Source organism: Phyllostomus discolor, chromosome 3 (genome assembly GCF_004126475.2).
Source record: "Phyllostomus discolor isolate MPI-MPIP mPhyDis1 chromosome 3, mPhyDis1.pri.v3, whole genome shotgun sequence".
NCBI classification, from domain to species: Eukaryota; Metazoa; Chordata; class Mammalia; order Chiroptera; family Phyllostomidae; genus Phyllostomus; species Phyllostomus discolor.
In genome coordinates this window covers 203,842,928-203,856,418 of record NC_040905.2, presented here as the reverse complement: position 1 = coordinate 203,856,418, position 13,491 = coordinate 203,842,928, and the positions used below count along the sequence as shown (strand labels likewise).

Sequence of the window (13,491 nt, the reverse complement as noted above, 5' to 3'; positions counted from 1 at the left end):
GCATGTATGTTTGCCTTCTCTAGACAACCAGAAATGGCTAAGTGTTTCAATAGGGGCGAATTTTACAAGTCCTGAAACACTGGCAGAATGTTCCAATTTAAACTTCGTTAAGTAAGTGCTCTTCTTTCATCTCTCCTGGGTCAGCAATGAATATGATTAGTCTGCTTTTAAATAAACCTTGTCAATTTAAATGGCAGAAAATATCATATTCCCTTTAAAATGTTTTTCTTTGCTTATTAGTAGTAAGGTTAAACTTTAAAATTAAACAAGTTTATTTGACAATTTGGTATTTTTTTCTGTGACCTGGAATACAGACATGTCCAACCTGAGACTTTATACGACTGTCTTCCTTTAAACTTACCAGTTTTATGTTTAGACATTTGCCCTAAAACTACCTGAAGATTTTCTTCTTCTTTTTCAATTTCCTGCTTTATGAGAGTAAGTTGAGTTTTTTTTTCACTAATCTGCACATTCAGTTCTCCTTTCTGAAAACTCAGTTCTTCCAGAAGAGATTTTACTTCCTGTGTGAAAATAAATAAATAAAAGTCACCCCCCCTTCACAAAATCATGGATGAGAATTACTTTAGTATCAGTTCTGTTATTAACTGTCTCATTTTATAGAAATTCTAATTTGGAAACAAGCTCATTTTTGCCTTTTATGTCAAGAACAGCACTGTATTTTACACTAACATATTTCTGTATAATAGAAGTAAGAAAGTAACGTGCTACCTTCAGTTAATATGTGTATGTAATATTTGCCATGTGCAAGGCAATGTGTTGTAGAGAACACGGCTAATTCAGGTGTACCTCCTGCCCTCAAAAGGCGGCTTAGTGCCTTGTGGAGAAGTGAGGCTGGGAACATAAACATGATCAGGAAAGGCTAAGATACCCTAGGAAACATGCAGAGTGCTGCTAAACTCAGAAGACAGAGAAAGTCCTTTCAGGGTCAAGGGAAAGTCTGGGAAGTATTAGTGGTATGAACATGGACCATGAAAAATGGGTAGGATCTGGACAGTCTCAGAGAGGGAATTCCTGGAGAAGAAGTGGTGTGAGAAAGGCAGAGGCAGAAAACCTTGGGCACGTCAAGAAAATGTTATTGGGATTGCTACACATAACAGCCACAGCATGGTTATATAATATACCACCGAACAGATGTTACAGAGGAGTCAAGATTCAGGAATTTGTATTTGCATTTGGGGTGGAACCAATGAAAATGTTTCAAAATAAACCTACAACACTATCCTGACTCTTAAGAAAATCCACTGGAAAACGTACCCTAATATGACTGCACTTCTCAGCTACCTCAGTTTCGCCCAGACTCAGAGCTTCCTGGAGGTCAGCTTTGGCCTGGACCATGCTTTCTTGGAGTAGGTGCAGCTCCTCCTTTTTATGCCCTAACTGCCTGTCCAAGACCGCCATCTCCTGCTGCCGAGCCGTCACCTGCATTGAAGAAAAGGGAAGCACACCGAGCTTGACAAAGGCGACACAGCCTTCGTGCTGAGATGGAGTGTCTAGTCCAGCTGGAGGTTGTGGGAGAAGTTAGGAGCTAGCCTAATGCTACTTATCCTAGCTGCAAGAGTCAGAAAAGCTGGGCTGGGGATACAGGCATGAAATGCCTAATAAAGACCTTGAGCTCACATAAGTTAAATCACTCAAGTCACACTAAGAACAAAAATAGGGTGATAATTATCCCTGAGGTTATGGCTGTCAAAGAACTTTCCTATCTATACCTTATTCCATTTGATAACTACATTTGGCAATGGAAGTTAGGCAGGGATTTAAAAAATTTATTCATTTTGTCAATTTAAAAATTACTTACAATTTTAAAAGTAACATATTTGTTTACAGAAAAATGCAAACATGAAAAAGAGAGAAAGTGGAAAAATCTTCATAATCACCCCTTATTGGATGACCACTTTTATACTTTGGTATAAACATATAAACATAAGTAAGTGTTCGTAAACACATTTAACATAAATGATCTGAGGATATCCTGTTCTGAGACTCACTTCTTTTACTCATTAATATATTTTATTGAGCTGGGATTAAAATTTGGGTGGACTCTACTCTTACTCACTAGGATATATAGCCTCATTTGTACTTTAAACCTTTTTTTAATATTTTCCAGTCTTTTCAATAATCAGACATGTATTACTTTCTATGCTCATGAAAAAATGTAGGTTTCAAAGCAACATGAACTGTTTTTTCAAGGCATTTGTTATCATACCTGGCTTTTCAGCTTCTCCAGCTCGGCTCTCTTGGCCTGCAGGAGGGCCTCCGACTCTTTAAGGACCTGCAGGTGGTGATCCTCATTGCGTTCTGCAGTCTCGATGTCTTTTTGTAGTTTCTGTAGCCTGTAAAGCACACAGTAATAGAGCAGATCCAAGTGCAGACTGATCCCCACTCAAGCACAAGCCCCTTGAAGCCCTACAGAGGCCACAGTACTTACTCCTCAGTCAGTTTTTCCTTCTTCTTGTTTAGACACTGGAAGTCTGAGTCTTTTGCTGCAACAACTCTGCTTATTTCTTTCAGGATTTCTTCTTGTTCACTTTTGTGCTGCTCCAAATCCTTTGTGTCATCCTGGATCAATCTAAAACATCACTTTATTCCCTTAGACCGAACATGCACAATTTATCATAAAGCAATTATTATCCTCTTAGAACTAATCTTCCCATTCATCTCACCGAATATATCAACAGCTGAGGGATTCCACCTACCTGAGTTGCTGGTTGGCTTTGACAAGGTTAATAGCAGTTTCCTGAGCTCTCCTTTCTAATTCCTCAGCATCTTTTTCGGTTTGCAATAAATTTCTCTTGGCATCGGTGAACTTTTCCACAGCATTTTTTGTCTAGAAAAGAAACTGTCATTACAAGCAATTCAGCTACAGTACTCCCTCACAGCTATTGGTAGCGTAAATTGGATAACTCTTGGAAAGCAAAGCAATACAGAAATACTTTTAAAAACGTTCATTCATTTTGATGCTCCAATTCTCAGGAAAGAATTCAGAAATAAAGAACTACCACACAGACATGCTCAATGTATATTGAGATAATGTAAGAGTGCAAATAATAGATTCAACAAGTGATAATGTATCAACACAATGGAATACTGTGCAGCCTTTAAAATAGGATGACAATGTAAAAACATGGAAGAATGTTAATGATATTATGTTGACTAAAAAAGATAAATTTAAAATGGTACAAGTGCTATAGGAACAACTATGTAAAACTGCGAATATCTGTGTCAACGAGGACAGAAAAACTATGCAAAAATAAAACTAATCATCTGAGGGTGGTGAAAATGGATGCTCTTATTTAAGAAATAATCTGTAATATTACCACGTATTTTTTTCAACTAGCAATATCTACCTAATTAAGTGGCAGTGAAGTGAATATTAGTAAGAACACTTACTAATATTCCTCTGCATAGAGGATATGGCTGTACTCCAGCTATTTTCATGTTAAGTAAAACCTCATTAATCTGAAGATGATTTAATTATGGCTGAGAAACACAAATATTAGATACTTTTGAAATATTTCAAAATATTCCTATACAAGATTTGGCAAAAGCAGTAATTTTTTTTTATCAACTTGGTTTCTCTTTGGTTCTAAAAATAAATAGCTTAAAACAATGTTGTCGAAAGCCCCAAAACAGAGTGTGGCCTGTACAACACTTAGTTGAGCAATGTGACTCACCGTCAGCCAAAAACCTCAAGTTCTGCAGTTGCACTAAATCAGAGGCGTCTGTATGTTAAACTGGTCTTTAAATATCCTGTGTGAATGCAAAGGGCTAGCAAGCTCTTAAAGAGCCACAGATAATTCACCGAACTTCTTCCCATCTCACATGGCTGGATTCTGTCCGTTTCACCAGTAAAGCACTGGACAAAACTCACTACGAATCCCAGAATGCCCTATTTCCAAGTGGTTTTTTGTCTCCTTCTGTGTCAGGTTCTAACGTGTCTGGCACATTCCTTACAAAATGTAGCACTTTCCCCTTCCTCTTCCTCCTTAGCAAGCTGCTTCCCTGAGTCATTTCTGGAGGATGAAGGGAGAACAGCTCATTAACCTTAGTTCACTTACTATCTCTATCTCTGCCCTCAAACGGTATCATCAATTTTCTTTTATATACCAGTGACATATTTTGCTCTAATCCTGCTCACACCTGTTTTCTCTCACAGTAATCTAACATGCGACAGGAGGGGGAATGGATCATCTGAAAAGGGATGGTTTAGGCTATAAGTGTCCATATTGTAATATTTAAAATACTTTTCCATTCTTATTGAAACCATCGTTCAAAGGATTTCTTTAATAGATACTTCATGTCAGTTCTTGGGTTATAGATTTCTACTCTTTACATCAATCTGTGTTTAAATGACAATATAAAAATAGTAAGTAATTCCTGAAGTTGCTCCATGCAGGTATGGAACTTTATCCTGGAATTCTCATCTAACTAAAAAAACCTCTCTTGGTGGGGCAGAACTGTGTGTAACCCTGGACCAGTTACCAGCCTTTCTGAGATAGTTCTGTGAACTGGGCTAACCACCATCTTACAGGGATGCCAGGAAGGTAAGATGAAGTGATTTTTATAAAACAGCCAATGTGTGGTAAAAGGCAGCTCCTTTTCCTCCCTGACTTCCTTCTGTGCTGCAGTCTCAAGACTGCAAAACTCAGACCCCAAAATACTTGATTTTATATCCTTATCAACATAGACAACCCAGTAAGACTAGGAGTCCTGTAAGGTCTACTGTTGCTTTGTAAGATTGTAAGATTGATCTATTTAATAAATGCAGATATCAAAGCCCAAATAAAAAGAGACCCACATAAGATAAGGAAGTGGCATGTGTTGGGAACTAACGACTTCAGGAGCTTTAAATATGCTATTTCATTTAGTTAATACTAAACAGCCCAGGTATTCTTAGCCTGACCTATGAGTGAGGAAAGCAAAGCTCAGGGACTTAATGACTTGCCCAAGTTCTCACAGCTCCTTGACTAGCAGCGTCCAGCCTGAAACACAGCTGTCTGGCTTGGGCAACAGTACTCTCAACACATTTTCTTTCCAACCCTTCATGCTGACGACAGAAAGTCGTCTTACCCCAAACCCCAAGTGAACGTACTTTCTCTTCTGTGCATGAAAGTTCACTCTCAGCCTCTGCCAGCAGTCGGTCAGCTTCCCTGAGTTCTATTCGACGTTTCAGAAGGGTTTTCTCAATGCACTCAATTTCACCTGCAATATCTTCATGGTGTTGGAATGATTTTTCTATTTCCAGTTCATTTATATGACTCTCCACATTTCCATCAATGAAGTCTCTAAAAAAATAAAATAAAAAAACACACATTATGAGGTTTTAAATATTACAATATGGACACTTATAGCCTAAACCAATGTTAGTATTTCTAGTCTTCAGTGGTATAAAAATAAAACAAACAACTAACACAATGATCATCCATTACCTCAAAATTATCCTTCAAGACCTAGTTCACCAGCTGCCCCAAAGACTACCTAATTTTGTTCTGCCAGAGTAAAATTATGGTGATGCTATCTGACAAATCAAAAAGCATGACACAGGGTTCAGTAACTCAAGACTATCATGTCAAAATTACTTGAAAGTGAGACCATCTATGGCAGAAAAACATAAAAGTAAATGCAGCAACATATTAACAGATTATCTTAAAATGAATGCATACAATGGTTTTTACTTTTTCCTTTGCATTTTTATGTTATCAAATTCTCTAAAATGATCATTTATATTATACTTTTATACCTGGGAGAAGCAGTAAATGGAGATGGAAGCCCTACCACACTCCTCAAACCACAACCCACCCACCCCCACCCTGGCAGGTGTGGCTCAGTTGGTTGGAGCATCATCCTGTGACTGAAAGATGGTGGGTTCAATTCCTGGTCAGGGCACAAGCCTAGGGTGCGGGTTCGATCCCTGGTCTGGGTGCATACAATTCCTGATACAGGTGCATAAGATCCCCAGTCTGGGCACATATGAGAGGCAACTAATGAATGTTTCTCCCTCCCTCCCTCCCTCCCTCCCTCTCTGAGAGCAATGAAAAAAATGTCCCCAGGTGAGGATCCAAACAAACAAAAAACCACCCTCCCACATATACACCTACAAAAATAATAGATATAACCAACCCCTGAACCCTCAAACATCTAGTCCCAAGGCTCTTGCTTTTCCCTACGAGGTCTACTACAAGGCAGAGACCTGGCTCCCTCACTCCCCTGTGTGTCCTCCACAGGTCTCCCCCCAGCCCTGGTGCTTAGGCCAGTCTGGCTTAAATGACAAAAGCAGGGGAAGTATCATAATTCATGGAGTACTGCAGAAGATGGGATTCTACGTAAGTGACCCATTTAGCAGATACTGCATTCGTTCACAGACCCTATGCCAGGTGCTGTGGAATGGAGAGGGAGGCCCAGCTACTGCCCTCCTGGGCTCCTTAAAACATGCTGTGAACAGTACTATGCCCAAGGCTGCTGACCCCAAATTGTGAGAGCCTGAGATGAGAAAGACTTTGTGTAAAAGGGGATCTCTGCTCTTCATCTTGAAAGACAGACTGGAGTTAGCCAGGGGAGTAAGGAAGCTATTCTGGGCACAGGATGGTATGTGTGACAGTGGGAGGCAGAAGAAAATGTAGTGCTTGGGGAAACCACAGCAAAGTAAGGAAAGCCATACCGAATACTGTGGGAGAGCAGGATGAAAAAGGCAGGCAGGGCTCAGATCTTGGGTGGTAGGTATGTTCTGATGGGACTGAGAGTCACAGAGGAGAGAGGCCCTGTGAGATTTGCAGCCAAGCTGACAGGAGTTTAGACTAGATGAAGGCCAGCGTGGAAGCCACTGTAATGACCTAAGGTGAGATGAATAAAGGCCAGTGCAGTGGAGATGAAAGCAGGGACCAGTGTGACGGCTCTTTGAGTAGAACCAGTAGAGCTGGGAGATTAGCTAGATGCCTGGGGGAGGGACGGGAAGGGAGATGTAGATGACACCTGGCATGTTTTTAGTTAGGGTCACTGGGGAGGGGGGAGGGTTGTACCATTCTCCATAAGGGACGACAAGAAGAGCTGATTCAGACTATTGGCTAAAAGAATTTAGGCTTACAGTGTCCAATATGGTGATCACCATGTGGATTATTAGATTAATTTAAATTAAATTCTGTTCCTCAGTTCCATTAGTTACATCTCAAGTGCTCAATAGCCACATGTGGCTTGTGGTTACTGCTTTGAACAGTTCAGGTCTAGACTATTTTCAAGTTCTATTGGATAACACTGATTTAGATGACCTTAATGGACAAATATTATATTCATCTGAATTATAAAAATGAAATGGTTAATAATTACTTTCGCTGTTGATGCTTCTGGATAGTTCTATGTAATTCTTGTACTTCATGCTCTAAGTCTTTCTTCTCTTGCAAGAGACCATCAATATTACGATGTAGTTCTTCCATTTCTTTCTCAGGCTGCCGCTTGGATACTCTCATCCACTGTTCCCATTTCTTTGATTTTAAATGCTGTGTTATGTCTTCTAATCTAGAAACTTCACTCTCCTGAATAATGAAGAAAAATGCAATACTGAAACATCACATGATGTTTTCCTTCTTTCCTGCCAAAAGCTGAGATTAACTGTGGTTAAAGTGGTTATGTTTGACCTGAAAATGGTGGTAGTTTTTAAGGCTTCAGTATAAAAAGGAAAATTAAGTCAATTTTTTCACATACCATAGTTGAAATGGGTGGATTAATAAAGCTTTTAACTTTTCCATCAGTCCAACTGTGGCTGACAAACATTCACCAAGTACCTCGGGTGGACAATCTCTGCCTCCAGAGCTCAGCGTCTCGAAGAAGAGACACACAACAAAGTCTCTCCCTCCTCTGGGTGTGTGGAATGGAAGCCTGGTAAGAAGGCTGACCAGAGGAAGAGGTGTTTGGGTTTTGAAGAATAATTGAAATGGAAAAAACTAAGCTGAAGAAATAACATGTGTAAGTATAGGGAGGTATGAAATTGTACCTGGAAAACTACAGAAACAGCTGGGTACTGCTGCAGGGTAAAAGAACCAGCTTAAGAGATTATCAAATGCTGAACCAACAGAACTGCTATAAATTCAATGTGCACCGAAAAATTGCAAGACAATATGCGTGACTGTCATTTTAACCACAGAAGCATACACAGTCCCCCTGAAACCAGTCTGACCGATTAAAATGGGACTGGTGGCTGGCACCCAGGTGTCCTGGTTCTTTACCTTCTAATCAATCTGCTAAGAAAAGGGAAAAATAAAGAGCTCTGGGTATCTTATGTTAGAAGGAGGAGCTTATAAAATACATTTTTTTCTCTAGAACCTAAAAACTTATAAAGTAAGCTAGTGATTAGGAAATAATTTCTTAGAATCTAAACTAAGAAAAGAACATGAAATACTATAAAAATTACGCACAGTTAAGTCAACCATAGTGCCTACAAATAATGTGTGGTCATGTTATTTAAAAACATTTGTAAAACCATGGGAAAATGCTTGTAACATTAAGTGGGAAAAACGGAAGCAAAATTGTGTGCGCAGTAAGAACAAAACTATGAAAAAGCAGAAATAATGATCAATAAATCTCACTACCCAGATATAATCCCCATCAAAACCTTACTGTGTGCTGTTCATACATGTGTGTACAAACACATACATGTGTATGCCTGTACTCACATATGTACATGTGCGTGTGTACAAGTACAAGCACCAGTACACGGCTATACTTATATATACACATTAATATAGTACTCGTCGGTAGAAAAATATATAATAATCTTTCTAAAAATGGTTATTTTCTGACACCCCGGACTCCAAGATGGTGTGAGTTGTACCATGAAAGGAGAAGAGACTCATGGATGTCAAACTAGGGGAGCTGCCAGGCTGGATACCGATGTGGAATTTCACCCCAAAGGCTTTGCTGGAGTGTTTCAAAGAGGTTACTACTGGGATTACAAGTATGTCAATGGGAAGAAAGGGAATGCTGCTGGAGTTCCTATGGTGCTGGCAGCTTACAGGCTTTTTAACTACTGCTGTTCTTATAAGGAACTCAAACATGAGCAGCAATGCAAGAACCACTGAAGAGGACCCAGTGTGGACTCCATATTCCTGACCATTATTATCTTTGCACAGCACCTCTGAATTCTTTCAGATAGTAATTAACACCTAATAAAAGAGACTGGTACTGGGGAGAAAAGGTTACTTTCTGGATTAAAGCCATTGTTATATAATGAGTTAAAACAGGTTTGTAGACTGGTCTGGCACCCTAACTCCTGTCCGGGACAGTATTTTAGTGAGAGAATGGTTGCTCAGTTCTAAACGTTAGCCTTACAAACACACTTTGGGGGTGTAATCCATTCATAAGCAGGCCAGCTCAGTAAGTATATAACCTTATCCAGTCTCCCACGGAAGCAGTGCGGATAGGGTCTTACGTCTTTCCACTTACTAAGTTATGGTGTTCTGGGACGTTGCAATGCAGCATGCCTATAGGGATAAGGGGGATGGAGAAGTTGGGGGGTGGAGGTCCACAAACGGTGGGAACCCCAGCAGGAGGCGGGCCATAAACAATGGTGCCAGGGGTGAGAGGTTGGCTATCGTTGGGCAAGGGAGGAGGTGGTGCGTACAGGGCCATGCCCTGGGGCACGGGAGAGCCATCAGGAAACACGGTGTACATAATATATCCAGGAGGAGGCACAAATCGGTGGTCCTCTGGGTCATCCAGGTCGCTCTCTTCTGGGCTATTTCCTCCACTGTCCGCATCTTGAAAGAAAGAAACAAGAGTGGTTTACCAGCATGGCTTACTAGGTAAACAAATTTAGCAGAAAACAGCAGCATTTAAGCCAGATATTAGAAATGTGAGAATAAAATTTTATATAAAAGGTCAAAAGCAGTTTTAAAAAGCAGATTAAAACAAGGATTCAAATTATGTTCAACGACTGATACTTGAGGTTTTCTTATGTATATCTGTTGGGGTTTTTTTCCATCTTCATTTGTTCATTCATTTATTCTGCAATCATTTGGGTGCCTGCTTCGTGCAACATAAAAGACCGACAGCGATGTGGTGTGAGACCCCACAGCTCTCAGCGTTGACCACCACACACAGCACTCTTTACGGTGTTGGTTTACTTATCTCCCCTGCAAGCAGGAGCTATGTTTATCACTGATGACAGGGAACCTAGCACACAGCAGGGGCTCAATAAATAGGTCCTGAATGAACAAATTCTTAGAAGCTGATATTCCCATTTTAAAGATTTACAGTTTCAGAGTAGCTAAGTTATTTACCTAGGATCACACAGCTACTTGGTGGAAGAGCTAGGGTTTATCCCAGCTTGACTCTCCCACAAGCTTTGGGAGACAGACCTCTAGCACTTCATTTAGTCAAGTAAATCAGTGCCATGACACAAGGATGTAGCTGCCATCCACCAGCGGCACAGGCAATGAAACAGCTCTGTCTGCCAGGGTGAGGCAGCGTGAAAGAAGGCTCCATAAAAAGACTGGGGTTTGAGGACCTGGAGGAGTGGAAATAGGTTTGGGAGAGGAAGGAAGAAAAAGGACAATGCAAGCAGAGGGCTTAAAACATGGAGGTCTGAGGACCATGGCAGCTGGGTATGGCTGACATGTGGGGAGTGATGGGTGCTGGGACAAAAGGACACAAGGTCACTGGCCAAGACCAAATTACAAAGGGCCTTGCAGAGCAAGCTAAGGAGTTCAGATTGTGTCCTATGGATTTCAGGGAACCTATAAAAGGTAATTAAACAGGCAAGAGAAATGCAACTACCTTATGTGACCTCACTTACCTCTCTTTGAAAACGATTTACGTAACCCACTCTGGATGGGAGAATAAACCCAGTATCCTGAGGCAGGTGGTTTTCTAATAGGAGTTGAGGCTGTGTACTTCAGGCCAACACCAGAGTCCTTGGTAGCCTGTGAACTGTGGCTGGAAACCTAAAATGAATGGCAGCAGAGCACACTGTTACAAAGGAAAAGGCTGATTTGAAGAAATGTCAAAGTCTGGGGCAAAACTGAAAAAAATGTCAATGTCTAAAGCAAAGTTGAGAAAAAAACTTGTTTTTATAGGTCATAAAATTCTCACTTTTCACACAGAAGTGAGGTGTGATTACATGGTCATGTAAAATGCATGGGCATCAGCCTCTCTATTCCAGCACTAATCTTTCCTGGTGGTTTCTCTTTTGTCTTGTCCTCGATGGCCCAGCAACTGAGGCAAAGGACACCAGGGAACTTTCAAGGAATCTGGGGATATTAGCCTCCTGCTGCCCTAGGACCTTCGCATGGCTTTCACGTGCTCCTCTCCCTCTCCTCCCCAGTCGTAGGTCTGTCCTCCAAACCCTCACCCACACTGCTTCCACCTGCAGCCCTGGCTGTGCTAATTAAGGATGTTGGCTTCCTTTAGGTTTCTGGGAGAACTGCAGGTTCTGCTCTTCGGGGCTCTAAGCCTACACAGCCCTGGGATCCTAGCATGTCAGACTGCTTCTCCCTGGCCGTTGCTTATCACCTGAATCTGGCAAGATGTCACCCAGTTCCTCTGCTTTGGATGAGCGCTCCTCCAGTCCTCTCCTCACTCCCCACACTCAGGCCTCAAGCCCTGATCATTCTGCCTCCTGAACATCCCTCAATGCCATCTCTTCTGCTCCTGCTCCACCGCTCTAGCTCTGGCTTCTTCTACCTTTCACTTGAATATGTTCAAACAGCCTCACACAGAGTTCGGCTGCCACAAGTGTAGCATCCATCCTCAGCCCAATATTCTTCCTGAACTACAGCTCTGATTAGACTATTATACATAACCTCAGCTTCCCAAAGCCAACAAAATTAAGTGCAAGGATTTGAGTCCCATTTTTAAAAAAGCATGATCCAAATCTACTTTTCCAGCTTCACCTTTCACTGTTCCCACCCAACCCTCCAGCCCCATAAGTTACCTGCCACGGTTAAACCAACCTTCTTGTTCTACAAAAGGTGTTCCTTCCCTCCTAAAAGCCCATCCCTTGAAGGTTGCTAAGTGTTGACTTCACAATTCTGCTGCTTATGAAGCCTTCCTTCCTGAATCCCCACAAAATGGAATCCTTAACACCTCTCTGTAACTAGAGCACAGAGGTCAAGTCTGCTGTTACATGCACGTCACCGTTTTGTAATTACATTCTGTAATTACATGTCTTCTCTGCCAGCCCATGAGCTCTTTGAAAGCAGGGGCTATGTCATTCATCATGGTACCCCACCATTGCCTAGCACGAGATTTCAGTAAGCACTGAATGGATGTTGTTCAAAATAAAATGAAATCCAGGTGCCTATTTTTCTGCCTGAGCGTCAGCACAATTCTATACCCACTTTTCAACAGGCTTTCTGGGCTCGAGTCATCATATCCCCTTATGGGATCCTCATTCAGGGATCCCAAAATATACCACCTAAGCATGAAAGGGGAACTGCTACATTCCTTGGGACAGCCCTATTTTCATCACAAATATTAACACCACTTAAGAACCTCATTGCATGGTTTAGACTAGATATGTGTTCTCAACACCTGTTCACTAATTTGGGGAAGAATACATTGTCACACTTTCTTCAAGAAAACTCGGTATACACCCCCAGCACCACAGACTTCTTACTTTTGACGATGGCGGTGGAGGCATAAAGTACCAATAGCCCCGTCTTCTGATAGGATCTGCCATGCTGCTGATGTAATCATTCTGATAAGAAACTTCGCGTCGAAGTTCAGCAATTTCTTCCAGAACATTTTCAAAGCTTCCTTTGTTATCTGTAAAGGAAAGCTATAAAGTTGGCTATGAAATCTACTTCCTTTCTCTCTCGAAATACACCAGTGATCCCATAAGAGTCAATGACTTTTATCGATTCCTCAAAGCAGACTTTCATCCTGCTCTTTGGTAATGAGATTTTGCTAATACTTAAAGAAGCATTCACTTATAAAGTAAGCCTGAAGAAGGAAATAAACAGATTTGTAAATATTATTTCTTTTGAAAATACAAAAACTGATCTCCTCTTTGTAATCAAATCCGTTAATAGTGTACTTATATAAAATTTTTAAACAATTCTTTGCTTTTATCTATTAAGCTAATTGTCACAGCCGTGTAAATCAAACATGGAACTGATCTGTCAGCTAAATAAATTTAGTGAAGGTCAAACACAAACAAAATGTTTTGACTTTAGAACAGCTACAAGACCACTACCAACATCAAACCCGTGATTTTACCAGGGCCAGTGAGGTCCAGTAAATTCCGCAGCCTCGCGATCTCTGTCCTTTGTCTCTCCATGGTCTCACTCAGCTTCTCGATTTCCAGCACCTGTGAGTCTGCTCCTCTAGTGCCTGTATCTGCCTTCTCCATCTCAATGTGAAACTATTGAGAAATCACATACACAAAGTTCCCAATGAATGTTCTTTCCCAGATGCACTTATCCTTGCCACTTGATTGTAATCCTGTAACTTTTACTTAACACTTTACTAATGAGGAAACTG

The 13,491-nt window shown here is 41.0% G+C and overlaps 1 protein-coding gene and 1 pseudogene across 6 annotated transcripts in view; one reads left to right on the top strand and one right to left on the bottom strand.

Moving 5' to 3' along the window:
• CNTRL (centriolin) overlaps positions 1-13,491 on the bottom strand; it is an 81,716-nt gene that overhangs the window by 16,690 nt on the left and 51,535 nt on the right. For all 6 annotated transcript variants that reach the window (XM_036022158.1, XM_036022159.1, XM_028505228.2 and 3 more), the window contains 11 exons: positions 13,228-13,372; positions 12,626-12,774; positions 10,805-10,952; positions 9,454-9,767; positions 7,342-7,547; positions 5,114-5,306; positions 2,718-2,848; positions 2,450-2,590; positions 2,228-2,354; positions 1,276-1,440; positions 362-521 (listed from right to left, as the gene is read on the bottom strand). In XM_036022158.1, coding sequence (XP_035878051.1) covers positions 362-521; positions 1,276-1,440; positions 2,228-2,354; positions 2,450-2,590; positions 2,718-2,848; positions 5,114-5,306; positions 7,342-7,547; positions 9,454-9,767; positions 10,805-10,952; positions 12,626-12,774; positions 13,228-13,372 — 1,879 coding nt within the window. The remainder of the gene's footprint in view (positions 1-361; positions 522-1,275; positions 1,441-2,227; positions 2,355-2,449; positions 2,591-2,717; positions 2,849-5,113; positions 5,307-7,341; positions 7,548-9,453; positions 9,768-10,804; positions 10,953-12,625; positions 12,775-13,227; positions 13,373-13,491) is intronic.
• LOC114491081 lies at positions 8,827-9,197 on the top strand (annotated as a pseudogene).